We start from the raw sequence: 24,996 nt of genomic DNA, 5'->3' as shown, positions 1-24,996 counted from the left end.
TTATTTTTGTTTATTTGAAATATTTTGTCGCTTGCATAAACATTGATTTTACTACCTTCAATATAAATCAAAATGTTTTAATATTGTATAGACTTTTAATCACGATTTGTCAATAAATCACAGGCAAATAGTATAACTTGTAGTCAGATATATTTATATGTAGATATTTGTATTTATCTATAAATTACAAAACATGTATTTTTCACTAGTTTATTGCATTTTGCACTAGTTTATTGTATGCAAGAATAGAATTTGAAAAACAATTGCGATAGAGTAGATATAAATAGTTTACGTCTCTACTTTACTGACAATATCTTTATTATTTACATTATAAAATATTAAATTATTTTATACTAAAAACATAAACGTATGTAAAAAATTAGTTGAAAACAAATTAGTATATTATTTAGAAAGAGATATAATACGTAAACATTAATTTGCTTTCATGCAATTGTATATGTTTATTATTTGAAACATCTATTAAATAAGAAAATAGAGTAATTTTAAAGCATTTCCCTTATTATCAATTTCAACGTTTATTCTATTAATAATTATATTAACTGTGCTCAAGAAATGAAATTTCAAAATAGAAAAAGGGAGTAGAAATAAATAGACGCTTGAACACGCAGCCATACGCGTATCGTGACTCAATCTGGTACTTATTTCGGTTATTTCGATATTCTTGTTGTTATTATAATATTTTTAATTTTGTATGTTACCATCACTTTTTGAAGATAAGAAATGCACAGATATAAATTAAAACGTCAAAGAATCGTAATGTGAAAATTTGAGATTTCTTTTACAACGAAAGACAGTTTTGTCCTGTATTTCATGTATTCATGTATTCCACAAAAACGTGACTTTATTGACGATACGTGCTATTCTTAGGATTTACCTTTGAAATTTTCTAGAACTTTATTTTAAAATGAATTTTTTTTTATTTTTGCTCAACTATTTTACTCTATTGCGTATAAAAGGATTGCAAGTTACTTAGTAAGTTGCTTATGCTTAATCAATTTATTACTTATTAGTTCAAGAAACTTATAATTTCTTTGAAGATTTGATTTAAGTATACTTTAAAAAGGACGCACGACATTGTACTCGAATCAATCATTGTTCTAACAGTTTCTTAGAACATGTGATTTTAGATAAGTATGATATACATACTACCTTAATTTATCTAGTAATAGAATATCTATATGTAAAATTAAGTTAGCTAGAAATACAAAAATAATTTTAAAGATTGTATTAATTGCAATAAACAAGTATGCGTTTAAAAAAATTTGGAACAATGAAAACCATGTGATCCTAGGGATTTAAATTTTTTTATATAATTTCAATTCAAAATGTATATAAAACTGAATATATAAATAATAGAGTCTGAATTTACGAAAAATCTATTCATTTTATTAGTAAAATCTATTTACAATTTATTATATATATATTTATGGAAATTATAATACAAATATTTATATTAATCACACGATACTATTACTTTTTATTGCTATAATAAAAAACTAAAAATACTATTAGATTATTTAGTCTTTTACGTATTTTTATTTCTGTAATAAAAGATTAGAAATACTATTAGATTTTTGGTTTTGTAATATCTAAGTTTCTATTAAAATACTTTGTTGATGATAAGTTGGATGTCAATGAAAATGTAGTCAAAACGATAGATCGGATGGTATTGAATATTATAACAGATTATTATTTATTATCTAAATCATATTATAATGAGTACGGAATAATTAAGTAATGCAAAAAATTCATTTTTTGTCAGCAAATTTAAATCGTGTAAAAAAAATAATTTTATCATACGTACATTATTTTATGATTTTTATGAATTTCTATTTTATATTAAACATTTATTAAAAAATCTATGCTGGTTACTAATATCTTTGTGTTATCATTAACTGGCTATGATTTGATTTCGTAGATATATAAATTCTTACTCTAAATCATCGAAGGGGATTTAAGTACGTAACTAAATAATTCTCCACTTATAATTGTTTCTGCAGTACTAGCACTACTACGAGCATGATTATAGTCACAATGCCTTTTAATTTAATTTATCAATTAAAGTTTTTAATATGAGGAGCTCTTAAACACCTCTACTTTGTTCAATTTTACGCGCTTGGCTCAAGAAATCTCCAATGTTTCGGTTAGGATATAGAAGGTAAAATCAAGAGCTACTTCACTGATAGAAGAGACAAAATATATTTTTAACAAATCCTCTCGATTTCCCAGTTGATCTCTGTATGTATGACTTAGTAAACAAGATAGACGATATCAAGGTTCAAGTTGTTTATGCCACTCAATAGATTAGAGAGGATTCATTTCCAGAATACCGTGGTTTAATATCAGAATTTACGATGGAAAAGTATTGGTATCTCGAGATGATCTCGAGAACGTATTCATGGAATCAAACACTATTTTTTTTTATGCGCGTTTTAACATCTTTTTGTAACATATTCGTATAGTTTGTCGGTTGAAGACAATTAATCGATTCATTATTCTGTTAAAAATGTTTACATTTTTAGGCTTTAATAATGCTATCGCAATTCTCTTGCCATTTCGTTACAAAATTTATAACGTTCCAAATTTTATATTACAAGAGCCAAAAAATTCGATACATATATCAAATAAAATTACAATTTTTTATGTATCATTTCAAAAATATCCCATTATGAAGTGCATAAATTCAAATTCTATAAAATCGAATAGAACAAGCATTAAGCTATTATTTTGAGCTAGGCTTAAATAGTTTTCATAAAAATTTATTAAAGCGTAATTTCATTTAAATATACGTAATAAATTAATTTAATTATATTTAATAAAGTATTCTAATGTATATGTTTTGTCAAACAAAATTATTCTGATTAAAATTTTGTAATAATGTATTAGTTGAAAGTATAATATTTTTTAAAGACTTTGATATTTTTAAGTTAACATGAAATATTCCAATTGTAATATTCCAAAAATATTACCAACACTAATTATAAATATTGATTATCATAAAAATATAGATAAAATTCAATGAAAATATTTCAATTTATTGACAAACTGATTTCAAATAATAATTAAAATTAATAAGTTATAAAGAAAATAGAAGGTAAAATATTATCATTTTGATTGAACTAGACTAAATCTAGTTTAGAGTTTATGAAGTTTAAATTGGAAATGTACATTTCGATTATTTTATACACTTTTATAATGAAATTACGAATGATATTACTGACTGTATTAATAAATGTGATTAAATTAATATAAAAATTAAGTAAGTAATGAATCAGAATATAATGAATTGTTTTATATAACTATTTGATATTTAACTTATATATCTGAAATCTTTGATTATTGACGAAACACATCCATGCATATTTCAGTTTAGATGTAATAATAAACGTCCAATAAAAATAAAAAAAACAATTTACTAGGAAGTGGAGTATTTACAAATAAAGAATTTTATTATTAATTTTGGAATGGAGAATTCGATCATACTGAGATACGATTATGTATATTACTTCTATTTTTTCCTTTCATTATAATCCTTTAATTCAGATTTTCTTTCCCAATATGCATCATATTTATTAAGTAACTGTAGTTATTTTTATAACAATTTTAGGTATTCTCCAAATAATTTGTTCAGATTATAAATAGGAACAAACGATAGATTTCGTTTCTGTAGCTCTTGTGCAATTCTCAAAAGTGGAAATCCCGCAAATTCTTTTTCTTTCATCGTTGATGCAAATGAAAAAGTATATAGGATGAAAAATAAATAATTATCTGGTAAGAAAGGTTTGATAAAAAATATTCCTACTGCATATATATAAAACTTAATTAAATATAAGTTTGTTAATAATGATATTCAATGTGAAATAAATATGTTGAAATGAAAAAAAAATTATAATATAAAATGACACAGCTTCTTATAGTTAAATGCGTTAGTTTCGATCAATTATTTAATTAATTTAGTAATTTATATCATGTGCTTATTTTTATGTATTCATTTATATATTGTTATATTTAAATATTCTGTATAATGAAAGTTTTAAATGATTGAGTAATTTGAAAAATTGAAGTCAAAATATATTCAATATTTGTACAGGCAATATAATTAATATAGGCAAATGGATTTCGTTAAGTTGTGTTATAAGGCTATTAAACTTTAATTGGTACGGTTGATTGGAATGCTCACTTAAAACATTTATTGATGTATTGATGTTAATTTTACCACATTAAATCTTCAACTACTTATTTTCTCATTCTTTTGTAAAGAGTTTTTTCTTTTTATACATACTTTATCAATATTTATTTATATTTTCATTAATAATAAAATTTAATATTAAATAAAATAATTTTTCTCGTAGATATTCATGTGTATAGATATACAGACACACGCATATATATATATATATATAATGCGTACGCAAACAAATAAATAAATAAACAGAAATAATCGATCGTGCAGACTTTTCACTACGCAGTAGAATTCATCATTCCATTTGCTTTCAACGCCTACAGTGAACTGTAATCATACTAGCTCTCTTTGGAAAATCTCCTAGAACTCCACTTCGAAAATTTCAAATCCGAAATATCCTTGCAGGCCCATCGGATCTTGTATGCTCGTTAGAGAGCCAGGGATAATCTGTCCCTAGCGAGCCACAAAATAGTCACCGATCGATGCATGTATACGCGAAGGAAAATGACGACCAGTGCTCTGTTTTCGTTATATGGAATTCCCACGAAGAGACAAGAGGGAAAAGGGAGGACAGAGCCGTACGCCTAAGTTGTAGCACACTGGTGAGATGATAAGGGATTCGAAGGAGTTAGTAACAAATGTCCTACTTGCACTTTCTCATCTCTATATAAGTCTATATCAACGCAAATGGAAATGAGGTCTATGATGTGAGAAATTGTTTAATTTGAAACTATTATTTTGCGTTAGAAAAATATATTCTTTAAGGAATTTGTTTCCTCTTTAAAGCAAAGAACAAATGTGTTTGTAATTTAGCAAAAAGTCTTGTTATCCTATTCAGTATACTTAAACAATTTTTAATTGAACTAAAGGATTAAAAAGTATTTTATAATTTAGATTATCATTGCAGATATAACTTTTATATAATCAAGATTGTAAAATTTGGAAAAATACAAATTAAAATAACAAGATAAAATAATTAATAATCCGCTATTTTAAATTATTAAATCAAATTTAAAATACTTTGAATATAGCATTAAATCAAGAGAAAATTAATTGAATACGCTTTTTATCGGTAAAAAAGAAAAAATATTGATATAATTTACTGTTACTCTCTTTGTTAATCCTTCCATAATTTTACAATGAACATTATTAATTTTATGCGTTTGATAAATATAATATCAATTTAAAATTTTAAATTAGAGGATATTGTCAGTTAGGTAATTTTGTGCTCATAATTTAGAAAGGGAAGATGGTAATATACTAGATACGATACTAAAATTATTAATATTTCTTTGAAGTGATTTAAATCAATATCAGTTAGTAGTTCGATATATTGTATACATAATTTTTTTTAATATAGGGGGTGCATTAGTAACAAGAAATAAAATTCATTATTTATGTATGAGTTGATATTATAAATAAATTTATCATAATGACTCTTTACTCTCCTTCAACCAAATGGGAATAAATAAAAAGGATTTATTTTATATTTAAAAATTAATTTTCTGTAAATTAAATAAATAATAATATACAAATTTTTGTTCAAAAGGTTTATAATAATTTTTATTATTATTCAATAAATTATTTATTTTTCATTCAAAGTTGGATATTTGATAAAGGACATAAACTTTATTACTCTAAACATAAAGATATTAATTAATTAATTAAATTCATTTAATAAGAAAACAACAGTTATATGATTTAATTGTTATCACGTTATTCATTAGAATATTTTTATGAAATATTTGCAGTTCATTCAATTATTTGTAAAAGAGATCATTGAAATGTGGATATTATAGAATTATAAAATTAGATTGTTATATACGTGATGCATTATCTAAAAATAGATAGATATAAGTCAAATACTACATGAGTAAAAGTAAACGATAGGGAATATTATATAGTATTTTAGAAAGAAAACAATTTGTGAATATTATTTTACTGGAAGGAATTAAGAATCGTTAGCATGTCTATTCTTCAATTATCTACATTTAAAAATGATTTTGATATTAATAGCCAGCAATTTTTTTTTATGAATAATTTAACAAATCATTCGATGAATTAAAGGTTTTTGCAATTCTATTAATAATTTTTAAACTGACATTTTAATTTATTTGGCAAAAATTCTGATCAATGAATCCGAAAATATTCAAGAAACCGTAATAAATCAAACCAAACAACTTATATAACAAGTTTTTTTCTATAATTGAATAAAAAATCTAATTAACTGCAAATGGACGATCAAATTTTAAATTATTCATGAAAAGTGAATAGTTCAAAATATGATAGCTGCAATAATTTCAAGAAAGATTACAAATAGTATGCAAAAGATAAAGTTAATACGTGCGATAGATAATGAGAGAAATAGAGATAGATAAAAAGAAGGAGGGAAACAAATAGATAGATAACTTTGGAGAGAGAGAAAGCAAGTTGGAAAGTCGTTAGGGGTCTCCTGAATCCAGTTAATCGGGTGAAACTTTTCGACATTAAGTTTCTCGTCTGCTCCCTCTAGTGGCAGTCCTATGGTGGTGCACATAGCGGTAATTGCTCAACGAGATACTGATCTTGGGTCCGAAGACATTGGGTTTCAACTCTGCTGTTGCCGCTGGTGCTGCTGTTACTACTACTCCTACAGCCGCCGTCGTTGTAGAAACTATTCCATCTGTTGGCTATATTACCGACTGTTTATCGTCTTTTGATGGTAGTTCGCACAGTGGTGACAATTACCAAGGTTCCTTGTGAATATGTGTTATATACAACGCAGCTTAATTGAATTTAATAGATTGATTTGATAATTGCATTCTATACATAATAAATGGGAGCAGTTCGTTTTGAATTTTTATTTGCGAATATTTAATGTGTTTATAAAGAGAATGAATGAGCAATTAAAAAAACGGACATTTAATTGCATATTTTGTCAAACAATGTATGTACTTTTTAAATTATAACTACAACAATCAATTATTTTTAAGATTATCTATTATGTATTTTAGGTGAAAAATACATAAAGGAAAAAAAACTTGTATATCATTACAATATAACATTACAATACAATTGTAATAAAATCAAAATTCAATAGAGACTTTTGGACAAAAAGTGTAAAAATAATCAATTTGTATTTACATTGCGCTATTGTAATTAAATGTAGAATAACAAAAGAATTAGTATTGAATAATTAAAAAAAAAAGAAAAATCATTTTAATATAATAACTGTTATCAAAAAAACTCTTATGTAGCAATATTCTTATAGTGATAAAAAAACTATAAATAGTAAACAACTGGTTATTATATAAAATGGAAATATAAGAAAAAATTATATTTTCGTTAATAAACTTTGGAAATTTAAATATTTCCAGTTTATTTTAAATGGTAAATTTGTATATTTGTAGGATATTTGAAATAATGAAATAGTTGGAAAATTTTGAAAATTAAATGATATAAATGGAGTAGTTTATATACAATTCCAGAACACAATCCAAATATATTTTGAAACAAATAGTTATTAGCAGATCGAATGATATGTTAGAAATAATTCGGTTTTAATTTTTTAACTCTTTTAATAGTTTTGTAAATTACAACAGCAGATAATTAGAACTATATTAACAGTCTTTGAAAAAATGTATCTATTTTATGAAAGAGAAATTAGTGTTATTATTGAAAAAAGATAATAACGTCCTTACTATCTTTAATGAATCTAAAGTTTCCTTGTAACAATAATATGACGATCATGGCTCTTACTTCTAAAATAATAATTTACTTTTATTTCCTTTCAAAAAAATCGAGCTTACCAATTTGTATAATTATTAAAGAATGATCGCAACTAAACATAATGTTACTAAATACTTGTGCTCGTTTTAAAAATATTTCGTGAGTTTATATTAGTTTTGAGCATATTTATATGTGTTTAAGATAATAGGGAAGTTGAATTGTCATAGCGATATGCGGTGTTATCACAACTAGATAATATGCTTAAGCTTACATAGAATAGAGATATTCCAGAAACAATCTGTCTGCTGTTTCAATGCTTCAACTAACACGTTATCATATAGTTCGCACCCACGGTAAGAGATTATTAGCAGGTCTTCTACTTCGGATATAGTGAGTCTATTTTCATTAACTATCCAATTCCGGAACTTTGATTCAAAGAGTTGCTCAAAAGATTTTTTAGATTACATAAACATATAATATGACGCTAACATATTACTCTACTTTAATAATGGTATAAATTTATTTAACAACGTATAAAAGTTCTTAAACGTGTACTCAGCATAGTAACAAATTTAGACATTACTGACATTGGAACCAAGAGAATATTGAATTAATTGTAGAAACAAATTGAATTTATAAAGTTGGATATGCTGATTAATTATTTTATATAAAGAAATATATTCTAGTTGAGTAACTTCAAATAGTAAATTCAGGTTATGAATTATTTCAGCGTAAAAATTAAAAAAGATATTTGAAATATTATATATTTGAAAAACAAATTAGCATGCGATACTTCAATCTTGTGATTTTTATGATTGTTGCTTTCTTTTTTTTTAACAATAGTCCAAAACAACTTATAATCTAACTAAAAGTTCCAATTTATTCGTAGATGAGTATAGAGTATACCGCAAAAGGATTTCGCAGCAAAAGATATATGACATAATTTCAATCTATAAGTATATTTTATGTGTATTCAGATGCAAAATTTTTGTATAATTTTAATAAGAAGCTGAAATTTATCAACAGAAATACAGCGCGCCCTCGTTAAAAAAATATTTGAATATTCTTGTAAAGCGCTTCACTAATTTCACAAAAGACCGTTCCTCGTTATCCCTAGTATTTGGCAATTAGATCGCAAAAGGAAAGGTAAGAGGCCGTCTCAAATAGCGAATAATCATATTCGGTCGCTCGCGTAACCATACACCTTTCGATGCGGATGAAAAAAGCCAGTCGGAGAACACGGATCAGCGAAAGCCTCGAAAGAAGGCAAATGCGAGCGGCAGGTGTTCCACAATGATAGGCGCACAACTGGCATAAGGCCAATGAAGGTGCCACGCGCAGCTTCCACATCCGCATCACGAGTATCGATCTTCCTTCGCTTATCCTTTCACCTATCATGACCGTCACTTATCATTTCATTGCATATAATACTTCTACATATATTGAAGAATACCTTTGCTATTATGTTTTGGCCGTTTACTGGCGACTAGTCCAATTATTATTATACCATTGCCTCATTCTCATATTTTCTTCATCGATTAATTTATTCGTCGATACCGTGAGCTTCGTATGACTATTTTTCGCATTTCATTACTTTTTTCATTCTGCCTTTTACTCCATGATATAATCTATGTTATAGTAGTGCTGTACTTGATAGTCAATACGCTTATAATTAATGAACGGCTCTGAATAATTAAGTAATTGCTAATTCAGCGTATTTATTGTGGAAGTTTTAGTCGCAAGAAAATTATTAACAAGTCTTAGAATTATTTATTATTTATATGAACCATGTCCCTATCGAAAGAATATAACATGAAATTTCAAGTATAATTTAATGACAATACTTATTATTATTCAATTTTACAGACGAAATATATTAAATACACTAAAATATAATTAAAAAAAAAAATTAAAAATAAATAAAATATGGAATAAACTGATTTAAAAAATTGATAATTCATTCACTTATCATTCCTTTAATAAGAAATATTTTATTTAAGAATAAAAATAACAGAAAATCTATTTCTAATATATTTCAAATATTTTATAAATAATATGATGATATTTTAAGTATTAATTTTTTTATGTATTATTACAGCTTCTTAGTATGTAGTATAGAGTATCCTATATATTCAGAATGCTGTAGCAATTCCTATTCCAATTAAATTAATATCAAGCTAATAAGCTATAGTACGCCAATTAACAATCTAAGATCTTGTGTCGCAAAGCCATCGAAACCTTAGAACTTATATGGAAAAGTTACGAGGGAAGTTCATCTATTGCAAATATCTAACAAATATTATGGTTATATGTTAAATATACAAGATAAATAAAGTTACATGAGTATAACTACACATAAGACTCAATCTAATTCGTATAATTTTATTAGTTGTTAACTTTTTAAATAATCTTATTAATTTTTTATACATCAAGATATCGAAAAATAATAGAAGATATTAAAGTAAGAATATGTTAATGAAATTATAATTGCATTGCTCTTAATTATCATTTATAATGTAGTTTTATGTTTAGTTAAATTATGATTAACAAAGAATCTAATTATATAATAATTGTATATAATAATATTTTATAATAATTTGTCTTCGGCATATTTATTTATTTTTCTGAACAATATTCGATTAGTAAACTATAAATCCTATAAATATATGTATATTAAAAGCCTCGACATTTGAGATTTTTATCATATTACGTCCTATTATAAATAATTATTACTATACGTTATGTAAGGAGACATAAAATTAACTTGAGAAAGAGTCAAGTGAACGTTCATCATTAATAAAACCTCAAGTGTTAATTCAGTTATCAACGTGCATCCTGAATTGTTGGAGAAACGTAATCATAGAGATCGCACCAATTTCTTTTCGGAAATCTATCTGCTGTAAATTTTTCTCTATTTTAATTCCTTTGGAAAACACTTTTTCTTGTATTTCTCTTTCTATTCGCCGCTTATCTGCTGCCTTCGATTTATTTCATTCGATCGATTTCAATTGCCATTTAGTACTAACTTGTATATATATATATATATATATATATATATGGATTCACGTGTATGTTTCAATAGCATATCAACGAAATTTTTTAGTGATTTCATGTCAATATTTGCAGTAAATAAATATATTTATATTGTTTGCCTCTACATCGTCTTAATATAACGAATTAATAAACAAATATATATTTATAAATACGAAATTATTAAAGAAGTTGGTGTTATACTTTTCAGTTTATAATTTTAATGGTACATATGAAAATCTCAAATTTGACTGTATATTATTATGAGATTGATTATAAGATATTGACAAAATAGAAACTAGAAATTGATTCATTCTTATAATAATAGATGAAAGATTATAAATACTTAAATTATTCTCAATGAAAATAATAATAATTAACTGCATATAAATAAATTATTATTTCTAAAAGAAATGATTTCGGTGTAAATAAAATTCATTAATAATATGAAATTATTATTTAAGAATTGAATTCACGTTTCATTGCGATGCTCTTTGTAAATATTCTCTTTTACTAAAATATTTTACATACTACTTTTCTTAGTCTGGCTATAGGGTAAAAGCCCTTTAGCATTTGCATTTTACTGTTCAAAGCCACGAAAGGTGAGAGAAACAAGGAAATTGTTAAACATTCAAAATAAAAGAATCATTCATAGATTAAGATAAATATAAAAAAATGTGATAACAAAAGAAAGTAGAACAGCTGTAATAAAACGAATGATTATGCGTGAACAGAGTTTTCTTTCTTTTTATATTAGTAAAGTTTTCCCCAACGTGCGTCCAGTGCCAAGGTGACGTAGAAAAGTGTATTTTCGTGTGCACCAACTTTGCTTTTTTCACCTTCATAAATTTAACAGCGCCCCCTTGGGATTCAGCGACGCTGCCTCTTCACCAATTCCAATGCTGGCCCGTACTCCCGAGGATCGTTGATTTATCATACTTTAAATATTCCTCCAATCTATCTGTCTTTTTCTAAACCCCTTTCTACTTTGCTGAATTTCTTTTGGAGATAATAGTAAATAATTAGTCATTTTATAGACACTTGAAACCATCGATCCATGACTTATTGCATTAGCTACGTAGTAGCATTTAAGTTATAAAGATCGATATAAAGTTTAGAAAAATTCTTCAATTTACGAAATTTCTTACTAATTACTTTAACAAATGAAAACAATCCTTCAATTACTTATGTGTAAGTAATTCCTATTAAGAGGATTTGTTTTGATTATTTAAAAAGAAATTTTTTTTAAATATAAAAATTCACATCTGAAACAGTAAAAGTTAAACAGGGAATATGTTACTTTCTTTTCAATTTTTATTTAGGAATTTGATTTTATAGTGTAGACAAATTTAATTTTAATTCCTATGAAAGCTTATAATTAATGTCAGTATCTATAGTTTGCCATAAATTTTTCTTAAAAATTTTTAAACTTAATTACTAATGTAACTAAAACATTTTTGTAAAAAATAATAAAATAATTTTTTATCATTTTATTCTTCATGATAAATTGTATATTTAAAAATAAATAGACTTTTATAATGATCATCTATATATAAGTGATTTGACTATTATTATATGTTCAATACCATTCATTTTATAAATATTATGAATTTATTCATCTTTAAAATCTAATTATGCAAATTTTTAATCTCACTTCAATTTGTTTAGCTAATAAATACATTATATTACCGTTTTTATAGAGTTTTAAAGAAAATGTTTTCAAATGATACTTAAATAGTATTTTACTTATGAGAAACTGATATTACAGAAATACAGTCAAAAGACATATATTTAAATATTAGATTGACTAATTTTTAATATAAATATACAAGTATTTATGTACGGAATACTCCCTGTATTGTTTGCTAATTTCTTTTATAATAAAAATGATAACGTATTAAAAAATGTTTATTTTCAAATTAGAATTCTTTATAAAAACGAGTATCGTTTGCATTCATTTTTCATTCGAGTTTGAAAGAAAATCTTAATTGATAGAGAGTAATAACCTCCCAAACGATCTTTATCGCATGTTCCATATCCTCATTGCACCTCTCAGGTGTTTCATTCATTCTTTGTATTATGGTTTACGCATCTACTTATTTGGAGTTGTCCAGTCAAAATATTGTTTTTCTTTTACATATAAAAATTTATTATTTTTATGTAGAGTGAAGAAATAAAAAATTACTGTTTATATGCATTATATTTTCCATGCTATACCGTCAAGATTTATTTTCTACCGAGTCAGAAATGAAATTTTTTAATTACAAAATATTGTCATAGCTGCTTTGTAAATAATATAATTGGAATACTTTTAGGCTAAAGATATATTTCATTTTATTCAACTATACGCCAAATTCTTTACAACCTACTATTTTAAATTCACATAAATAGTGTATCTATTACCTTTTTTTGCGCAAAAATTTTTACATAAACGAAAAATTGAACTCCATCAAACTTCCTGCAACGGCAACTATTTTTTAGAATATTGATGATGTTCGATTAACGATGACCCTATAGAAATCGAGGCAAGAGAGAAGTAGATATAAAGAGATAGAGGGAAATGAAATCGCGATGTGGAATATAGTTGTGGAAGAAATGTGGATGGAGCCTATTGGAGATTAGAGAAGCTCATTTCATTTATTGCCTCGTTCTTGGTCTGGCGTCTTTTTCGATCAACCCGGCAGCCCGAGAAGGCACGTCGTAGTAGTCGAGGTCAGATTTCGGGCCAATCAAGTGGACTTACCGACCCCACGACTAACCGCATGCGGCACTTATATTGGGGGAGCTCTTTCATATATCACACCCTCAACCTTAAATAAAATGGGTATGCATCATGTGGAAGAGTTTCAATGAGATTTTTTTAATCCGTCGTGTGTTATATGTAAGTAATTTTTACATCGAGCTGAAAACGTAATATCGCATGAGTTATTTGTGTTGATGGATCTTATTGAAATGTCATATTGTTAAAGATGTTTTTATATTAAAGATTTAATTTTCTTTAAGTTGGTATGAAGAAGATTTAGTATTATATATTACAGTGATACTTTATAAAGAATGTGAAATACTTGCGGTCATCATCTATTCAAAATGTAACGAAAAAAATCATTATAATCAATTCATAATGGATTTAAGAGGGAATACGAATTATCAACTTTTAAATAAAAATGTATAATGTAGCAGTGGATAGTTTATTAAAATTCAAAACTGGTAATTGAAATTCGTAATACTATAAATTATCTATATATATATATATATATATATATATATATATTTAATATAGATAACGCAGTTTTGTATTGCTGTCAATCGAAGTAGATCCTTCATTTACTAAATATAATCATCAATATTACTAAATATTATTAAATAGAAATCAATGGAGAATAAAAATAGAAATTTCTCAAATATCATAGTTTCTTTACAGTAAAAGCATTTAGAGTAGTCACAAAAAAAGAAACGCATACAATGTCTTGAGGCTATAATAATGTTTTGAATCATAATATTTTGTAGGAAGATATATAATGTATATGATAAATATAGTTTAAAAACATATAATAAGCAAAATAATGGTAATTTAAGATGATAATAAGAAATGATATTATTTTATTAACAGACAATAATAGTGTATATAAATACAATCTGATAAATACTTACTACATAATAGAATTAAATTAGTATTAAAACTTTTCCAAGCGACTCTAATGATTCGAGGACATGGGTAACAGAATAATAAAATTGAGAATATTAAACTTTATTCCATTATAGAAATTTATTTGAATTCATAATAAAATCATATTTGAGAAATTATAAAGAATGAAGAACAGATGTTATAAAAAATAAATACATATAATACAAATAATACAAATAAAAGAATATGGATTAGTAAAAAGTGATATTTAACGTACAGTGAATGAAAATTTAAGAACTAAAATTATTTAAACTAATGTATCAACCAAGAATAAATATCTGAAATAAAACTTATAAGTTTTAAATGTAAAAGTTAAAATAGAAATTTTGTCATTGAATGAAATTTCGAAATGAATAAGAAATAATAATTAGTATTATTTAATATGTGGATTAATAAATAGAGAGATTATTTAACAATTAAGGTGAAGAATTAAGGAAACTGGAAATAGATAATTATCTCTTTTAATAGATTTGAAATATAGATAGTGTAAAAAAAAAATATGCATATAAAAAAAATATATCATACAATAATAAATACAATAATATGCATTCCAAGGAAAAAATCAAAGAATCTGAATTCTGAAACTCGAGGAAAGCCAAAGGATCCATCATTTTCATGGAATGATAATGGGACAGCTAACGATACTGAATAAGATAATAACATTGATTCTAGCAATATGAGCAGATAGCAGATCTTTAATATAAGAATCCCTTCGTTTTACAGGAGATCACTGATTCCTTTGAATCCTTAAGATGTGGTGCAACTTTACGCGTTTATCATACACAGAACATTAGAACATGAAAGCTCTCTTTCAAAAATAAACAAATTCCAAGATCAGACGCTTATTTTAACAATACTGAATTGTAATATTTATTGAAAAAGAGATAATTAATTATAATGAAAAAACATGTATTAAACGAAACACTAAAAACTTTCTGAAATTTTAGTTTATGCAACTACTAAAAAAAATTATAAAAAATTTTTAAACAGGCTTTTTTACTTTATTCACTTTTTATTGCAAAGATTTTGTAGTTCAATCTTTTAATTGATAGTCAATTTATATTAATTTTATATTAATTAAATTACAGTTTATTTTAAATAATGATTTAAAATAATAAAATATTATAAATGTACTGTAAAATTTTTACAAAGTATTAACCAAATTTTTTACTTTTAACAGTTTGTAGCAATATTTTAAATCTTTTATTTTGTGTTATTAGATTTAGATTTATTATTATATTTATTATTACGTTTATTATTATAATTATTATTTTAGAATAAAATATAAAGTATTTTTATTAAAAAATAATTTATTTTTGATTTTTGTTTATATAGTACGATATTTGGGTCAATCAATTAATCACTGAAGTTGAAAAAGAAATTTGGTAATAAAAAATTTAGCTGAAACGATAGCTACAACGTTTTAATCAAAATTTACTGTATAGCTTAAAGTTATGATAGAGAATACTAATATATAGACGAGGCAAAAAATGAAAAAGATTAACAAAGGCATTATAAATTAATTATAATTAATAAATTCATTTTATTGGTAATAAATATATAAAAAATATTTGAAATATATGAAAATTACATTACGTTCTTGATTTTTGTGAAAAAACTTGATATATATATATATATATATAATGTAATGAGGAAGAATATCTTAAATTCTGTGCGTTTATGTAAATAATATGACTAATTATTGGATCATTTTATAGGCATAATATTTTTATTGTATTTAGTACAATATATAATTACAAATATGTATTGTATGAATCTCATCACGTTTTATCATTCTACAATTCTATTATTCTTATATGATATTTAATACAAATATTAAATTTTTAAGAAAGTAAAGAATAATTGTCAGCAGTTGTCCAAGTAAGATTGTATATATATAAATAACTTTTAATTCTTTTACAGTATATGTACACATATTCACACAAGCTATCTAATATATATATATATATATATATATATATATATATATATATATATGTATGTATAGCTATATATAGTTATATAAGTTGCTTTCATAACGGCTATTATTAGATGAAAACGTGGTTAATATTATATAGATTTTTCGACCTATGATAAGATTGCGTAGAGTTTTTTTCTTTGAATTATTAAGTAAACAATTGATATATTAAATTAATAATCAATGTTATAAGAGTTAAAAAGACTGACTTGTTTATCGATAGTTATCTAATGTCTTATAATCACAGCAAATAGACGATATTAATTGGATTACTTGGCGTGTAATTAATTAGTTTGTAATTGAGAATTCGATTATTATAATTTAAAATATTCTAAATTAATATTATAATTAATTTTCTTATTGAAAGTTGAAATTTTATCGGGCACAATAATATAAAATACAAAATAAAAATAGAGAACTTGAAGTTATAATAGGTTTTTATTTATTTTACGAAGTTTAAATATTAAAGAGAAAGCATTGATAAAATATAAATTATGTACTTTCGATCGATATAATTTTAATACTTTTTACAATAATATATCTTGAAATATAGTGTCAAATGATACAGTACTTACAGGATATTTAATACGTATCATTGAAAATGCTTTAAATATATAATTTGATAAAGTTTCTAAAAGTCCCAGGGAACTAATAATATACAAAAGCTTTTTAACAGTTTTTTTCAATGCAAATAGTTGAACATACTTTAAATTCATTAAACGTTAAAAATATTCCCAAACGTAAAAAAACATACATGGCAGCAGCATAAAAATAATTGTACTTTGTGAAAAAATCAATGAAATCTGTATAAAATATTTTAAATCGTTATATATATATATGTGCTGTAAGGTTTTGTATGTTGTATTTTCATTGTAGAGACTATTCATTTATTAAAGTAGTTACACTGCTCGAAAATTAATTTAAGTATGATCAAGTACTTATGACTAAATACATAATAAGAAAATACTATGTAAGTTATAAAATATATTAATTTGTGACCTACTGAGTAATTAAATAGTCAGGAAATTCAAGTAAAAACGCACGCATGTCAATTATTCATGAATGAGAAAAATTTCGATTCTCACAATAAACGAATGTCAAATGTATATTCAAAGAACGAAAAATATAAATAAATGAATGATAAGAGGATGCGATAGGTATTGACTCATTATGTTCATATAGATGATTTTATCAAGAGTAGTTTGAAAAAGCAACCATTTTTTCTCATGACAGTTTGGTTGTTGTTATCGTATTGATGAGATTTTTTAGTTAAAACTTTTCTTCATGAAACAAAAAAAAAAATTATTAAATCGATTTTTAAGTGACTGTTTTTATTTTATATTAATTTAAAAATAAATACACTAAACTTTAAATAATTAAATTCTGGTTGATAATTTTAAATCATTTTTAGTTAATAGATGGTCCCGATAGTTATAATAAAAAAAAATTCGTTGGAATTTATGCATTATTTCTTTTAATTATATTATTCTAGATATGTATTTTAATTTTTTAACAAGATCTAAGGAAACACAAACACGATCCAGAAAAATAAATCGTTAGTCTATATAATATAATTTATATTATGAGAAGAATTACAAGTTTTTACAGAGTTGACAATTTATGCTGCAATTCTAACGAAAATCGACCTCCTTTTTGTTTGATCAACAATAGTTTCTTTTCTTATATAATTCTCATATAATTTAAAAATTTTAATTACACACAAAATACACACACACACACACACACACATAGTAACGCACATAAAATATGTGTAATATTATATTAAAAAATTATATTTTAAATAATTTTTATAATTGAATTTTTGAACGAATACTCACCTTTACGCGTAGAAGATACTGTAATGTTTGTGTCTGTGAGATATTGCTGGCCGATTTATTATCCGTTATTAGCCGAGCAACAGCAATCACATTTTCCTTTGTGACGTTGTAGAGAAAAAGTGTGCATATTGTCTAGGTGAAAAATGAAATATAATTTAATATAATTCAATAAATTAACAGTACTATAAAATATTCTAAATATATAACACAAGTGAAGCTGTCAAGATGTAATGAAAATTACTAAAAATTTAAAAACGCTATTTATTCTGTACTGAATAATAATTACGATGGCTTCTATTAAATAGATTGTCTATTTAATATTTACGAAGATTTATAAATTACATTTTTTTTTTAATGTATAGATCTTTGAAGGACCTTATAACTGTTACAAGTTTGTGATGCTTTAATATCAGAATTTAAAACGAATGAATAAAATACAATTATTTTTGTACAATTTTTTATTAGAATATTAAAAAGTACATTAAGTATGCATGCAAAGAACTACACTTAAAATACAAAATTTATACCTGATTATTAACTTCCTCACGCATAAAGTTATCGAGAGAAGATACAGCATCCACTACTGTAAGGTTATTGTGAGGTTTCAGCAGATTTTCGTCTGTTTCACTGTAGCCGAGAAACATGAAGATTCCGTGTGGAATATTATACGCATCTGTCAAAATTTTTGAAAAATAACTCGATCATTCTTAACGATTTAAATAAATTCAAATTCAAATTTATACATATGCTATTTTTATTTTATTAGTTAAGTTTCGAATTTAATTAAAATAATTGTTGGTATTTTAATCAAGATATTATTCGCAGTAAGTGTACAGTAAAAAATTACGGTTAACTTAGATTATTTGTATTATACTTCGGCTATCATAGGGAATGCAATTGATAGAAAATAATTTGAAAGATAATGAATTCATTTTTATTTCAATCTATGGTTATTGTTTCTATTTTTACATTTAAATATTCATATTTTATTGTTTTTGTAATTCATAGTTCTAATAATTATGTAAATATAATTTTTTGGCAATAAGAATGAAATAAAATGGATAAATCAATTGAATTTTCGTATTTTAAAAGATATTCTATATAAAGTAGCATAATTTAATTTTATAAGAATTCAATTGGTATATAATTTTTATAATAAACAAAAATTTATAAGATAATCTTATCTTATGTATATATTGTGTAAGAATAGAAACAAGATAAGAAATAATATTTTTCAAATAAGCATATTAGACAAAAAACATAATTTGATTACGAATTCAATTTTTGAGTTTGCACTCGATCGAGTAGTTTTATAATCAATCTCATAAAAATTATTCTCATCCATTTATGACTTATCTATAAATTATGCTTTGAATATAGTATTACTTAATTATTACAGCAATCGTTAATAAGATTAAGTAAATAATGTATTATTAAATAATAACTAAATATTACATTAACCATGACTATTATGACAAATATAAATTAAATTAGTTTTTAAGTAAGTTATAATGTCGTTAATTTTCGCATCATTTGTAATTTACAATAAAAAGCCCTGGAAAATCCAATCACATTAGCAGTATATCAAAGTTTTTAAATTAGAAACAGTAATAAATTGAGCACCACACTCAACGAGCAAGTTAACCATTAGGTATTTCGCAATAGTACGTATGCGTTTGCCGTATCTCGAAGTGTCAATTAAGCCGACTCAACTTTAACATACAATCAATGCACATGGAATCGAAGTAGGCCATTGCGGCGCCAGCCAATTTAAAAGGCCGACTTTACCGAAGGCGCTCTAAAGGAACTAAAAATATAGCAGTCGGGCACTTGACGTCAAAGGCCGCGGGAATAATAAATACTAATTAGAGCGCAGTGGCACGTGTGACTCCCTTTTCCTCGTTTACGCAGTTATCCGTTGTGCTTACCGGGGGAGGGCCGCATGCATATGAAGCGGCCACTGTAGCAGAGGCAGCGACCCCGGTAAGCCTGATAAGCCGGGGCCGCGTGATTGTAGAATGCGAAGTCGGTTTTGCAGGGCGACGACTCTACGCAGATCGTGTTACAGGTGAGGATTTCGCCCTCGCTGCACTGGCAAAGCTCGGAGCACTCCGGCTCGTCATCTCGGTAAAGCTGTTGTTAAAAAGGTAAAAGTATTAGTCTGTGCGCACATATGACCTAGTCATTTTAATATCAGCAAGCATTTTAATGATCTAGGTCTATGATAATTGAGAGAACGGAGTAACGGGCGGCAAGGATCATTAGTATTCACAAGGATCATTATAAGTTTACTATTAGACTCTATAAAAAAAAAAAAAAAAAAAAAAAAAAAAAAAAAAAAAAAAAAAAAAAAAAAAAAAATGGTTGCAAAAATAATCTTTCAATCGGATTAATGAACTTTGTAAAGACTTTCCAGGAACGAAGTTTGTATTACGAAAAATGCATGCTACCATGCATAGGGCTATTCGTACTGAAAAGCAAGATGTATCCGAGTAATCCCAGTAGATACATATGGAAAAGGCCAGTGGGGCGAGTGTATAAAAAGACGAATCGGAGCTGATTTTTCGCTTCGTCGCCTTGGAAGGATGGCTGCCGAGTCGGGAAAAAAAAATGCGGGAACGTGCACGTTTACACAGCCGGAAGGGCCAAGAAGAAATCGGACATGTTACGACTCGTACTCACCCTTTTGCCTTTACCCTCGCGGATATACTGAGGCGACTGGCGGGGCCTTTGAACCACACAGAAGCCTGCAATAGCGAATAAAATTGTATGCGTATTAGTACAACATTTTTACTAGTTGTAGAGAACAACTGTATTATTTGCAAGCGCGCTTTTCAACTTTCAGACCTGACGTGTCGCTTTCTTTCTTTCTTTGTCTTCGTTTTCCGTTGGCCACAACTAACATTTGCCTACCTTGCGCCTTTGGCTTTGTTCGTAAAGTGGCTTTTCCAATTTTAGCTTCTCTTCTATTCAGTTGCTGTTCTTTATTGTATCTGTATAGACGTCTGTACCCTTGTATCGTTTTCTTTTATTTTTGTTTCTCTTAGCGATTAATCTATCTTTTGTAATATTCTATATTTTAATCTTTCTTTTTTTGTAAAATATGTTTGGATATTTTGACAATTTCATTCTGAATTATTTTAAAAACGTTGATAGATGTCTATACCATTTTTCATCACAGCCCTTTTTATGAAAATTAAATTACATACCATATGGAATTATTTTATTGTTATACGTTATAATAGGCTTATAAATAATCGATTTTATGGAATTGTGAAAAAAAAATCTCTTTGAAATTTATTAAATAGTTATTATTTCACAGAATAACACAACATTTTTAGATTTGGAAAACAAGATTTAGATTTGGAATACATTTTCTACGCAGTCCTGAATTTATTTTTTCTGCGTATAATAACTTATTATACGTGTATAATCTTTTATTTACATTTTTGTATGTTCAGTAATAAAGGTATGACTTCTTTATTTAATATTAGAAGAATAATGAAATATCAATATAAGTTTTTTCTACTTTATAAAATATACAATTTATATAATAAAAAATTATTACTACTAGAAATAATAATAATAAAATAAATAATAAAAAATAATAACACACAATGAAAATAATCATGAAAATAAGTTAAAAATATGAACTAGATTAAAAATTTGTATGATTGTATATATGTGGGTTACACAACTGCTTTTAAGCATAATGAATATTTTTTATTAAATAACAGTATTTTACATTATTTTGACCGTACATTAGATTGACAATTGATTATAGAAATCAACAGAAAAAATAACGTTCAATTATATTTGAGAAATTATTAATGAATTCATTTATATAAAAAATATTTTAATAAACTTATTTGAATTTATTGAATTTAATATTCGAAGTATTTTGTTTAATACTTTCCATACATTATATATATCAATCATATGGTATATAAGCTTATTTATCATTTATCATAGTAATTTAGTATGAAAGATTAATATTAATAATAGTTTACGTTAGTTTATAATAATAACTAAAGTTCATAATAGTAAAACATTAGGATTTCTATTATTTCAAAAGATTTAATATAATTAGATATCTATTGAACATATAAAATCGATAATAAACAAATAAAAAATTTATTGAAATAATTTTTATAATTCACGGATTCTTAATTTATGGACGTTAATAATTTACAATTTTCTCTACAAAGTTTAAATAAAATATTATTCATTGGCTACGTTGCAATACTAACATTTCTTATCATGGATATCCAATTTTATAAGATTAAAATAAACTTTTCAATAATTTTAGTAAAGTAACGTTAAACTATGAAATGTGATTTTTATCTTATACATTTGCTGAAATTTTAAAAATAGAAAAATTATTATTCTATCAGAAGTTTGCAAAAATTATGTATTCTCAATATCAATGTATTGTAAATAATAATTTCCGTAGACGTATTAATTTGAGAGTAGATTTAATGGTATTCAAAGGATTCGCAACACAGCAATAAGATTCCTATTCGTTTGATTTGCGAATCTACGCGACGTTTCATTTTCTTTCTAGTCTTTTTTATGGCGTAAAAAAGTACAATCGGCACGTCGCCAACAATGCTAGCGGCGATCGAGAGATCCAAGGCTCATACGTCGACACCTGCGGACAACCACTTTAAAATAAATATAACATATGTTATATGGTTTTATTCTCTTTTTTTCGTGTTATTTTTATATTTACCGGTGAAGATGAATGATGGATTAGTCTATAAAGTGACAAATCGAACGAAGTAAACAAATTTGTTTTTTCCTTGATTTAGAGGACTACGCAAACTATAGAAATTTTCTAAGATATTGTATGTATTATAAATATGAGAATTTAAAGTATGTACAACAATAACATTTTAATTTTTTATTTTTTTATTTTTCATATTAATACAAGAGTAGTATTGTAATTATTGAAAAACTTATATACGAATATATATAAAAATAAAATGATCGATATTGTTAAAATAAATTAATCACCGCAATAAAATATATTCAAAATTTATTATTTTAATTATATTACAAATTGTAAGATACCGTTTAAATTTATGCTCTATATTAATTATTTGATTAAATTTTAAATTCTTTATTTGTATTCTTCTAATATTTGTATTAAATGTGATAATTTTCTATATTTTTTTGTGTATCCTATTATGACGTAATAATTAAATATTATCGAATTTTCACTGTGGATATGCAATTCAGCTTGATGAAATTAATTTTTTCGCGAGTATATATTCTTACGGCAGTTATTTTATGAAATAGTAGAAATAAAGGTATCAGTTCAGCAATAATAACAAAGAGAAATAAGACGCTCAAAAGATAAAAAGATGGCTTCATAGTCGTTTTTCTGCAGCCCCAAAAGTTGAGCAGTGAACAATCGGCGATTGAACGCGTGCCAGGAAAATTGACAAGCCGCCAAAGAAGGAAAGGCTGGAAGAAAAAGGCGAATTGAAGCGAACAAACAAGATTTTCAAGTCTGTCAAGGGGAACGATTGCCTGAACTTTCTTGCTTCTTTCGATTGGCTTTCGAATTCTTTGATCATATGATGCTTCACGGCCTAAGCGATTCATGCCTCTTTGGATTAACGCAATCTATGTAAATTTAGACTCGTAGTTTTATAATACAAATTATCACGAGCCCATTCAATACACTAAATAAAATAGGTTTATATATTTTCTTAATTCAATTGGCTACACTTATGGTTAACTTTAATTTCAAGCGAAAGTAATTAATCACAGGAATATGTAGGAATCATCAATATATAAATTAATTTAATATAGAAATATTCTATGAATTATATAAGAAATTCTTTAAAAATATCTTGAACTCCAATAATATTATTAAAATAAAGTGTTTACTTTCATGGTAAAATATCTAATCATTTAAATTTATTAGTACATACTAATATTATGTTAATTACTACCCATAAATACAATTGAAATATCATTAATATTATTTCAAATATTTATGTCTATTATGTTGTATTCGCAGTTGTATATTTTGGAAATAAATATAAATTATTGTTACAAACATTTTTGATTGAAAAATTGTCCATTCAATTTTAATAAAATAAATATATAAATCTAAATTTTTGACACATTTTTATATTTCTTTATAATATATAATATAATTTTTAATATTTAATATTATTTAGAAACAAAAGAACTTAAAATTAAACCTTCAACTTTATTAAAAACTGACTCGGTAAATAGTTCATTACTATTTTACGTAGGAAGATCATAACCAGAATCGTGTACTTGAAAAATTAGTATTGGGCATGTATATAACATTTAACTATTAATTATTTAACAAATTTTTTAATGTTTGTTTTTCAACTTAATAAAGTACTTAAAAATCTTTTTACACATACCATGCTCATTACAAAAATTTAAAATAACTTCATATTTACTATTTATCGTATAAGTATATGTATATATATATATATATATATATATTTTTTTTTTTTTAATTTATATTAGTACATATGTTATATACTAATATATATTATATTAT

The 24,996-nt window shown here is 25.1% G+C and overlaps 1 protein-coding gene across 1 annotated transcript in view; it reads right to left on the bottom strand.

Annotated features, from left to right (window-relative positions):
• Positions 1 to 24,996, bottom strand: part of Gfrl (Glial cell line-derived neurotrophic family receptor-like) — a 338,959-nt gene that overhangs the window by 8,991 nt on the left and 304,972 nt on the right. Inside the window, 4 exon segments of the mRNA XM_011503933.1 lie at positions 18,444 to 18,575; positions 18,971 to 19,116; positions 20,372 to 20,576; positions 21,126 to 21,190. Coding sequence (XP_011502235.1) covers positions 18,444 to 18,575; positions 18,971 to 19,116; positions 20,372 to 20,576; positions 21,126 to 21,190 — 548 coding nt within the window.

This window comes from Ceratosolen solmsi, unplaced genomic scaffold (assembly GCF_000503995.2).
Source record: "Ceratosolen solmsi marchali unplaced genomic scaffold, CerSol_1.0 scaffold10, whole genome shotgun sequence".
Classification (NCBI taxonomy): Eukaryota; Metazoa; Arthropoda; class Insecta; order Hymenoptera; family Agaonidae; genus Ceratosolen; species Ceratosolen solmsi.
Note: the sequence above shows the minus strand (reverse complement) of the source record. Positions and strands in the feature narration are given on the sequence as shown.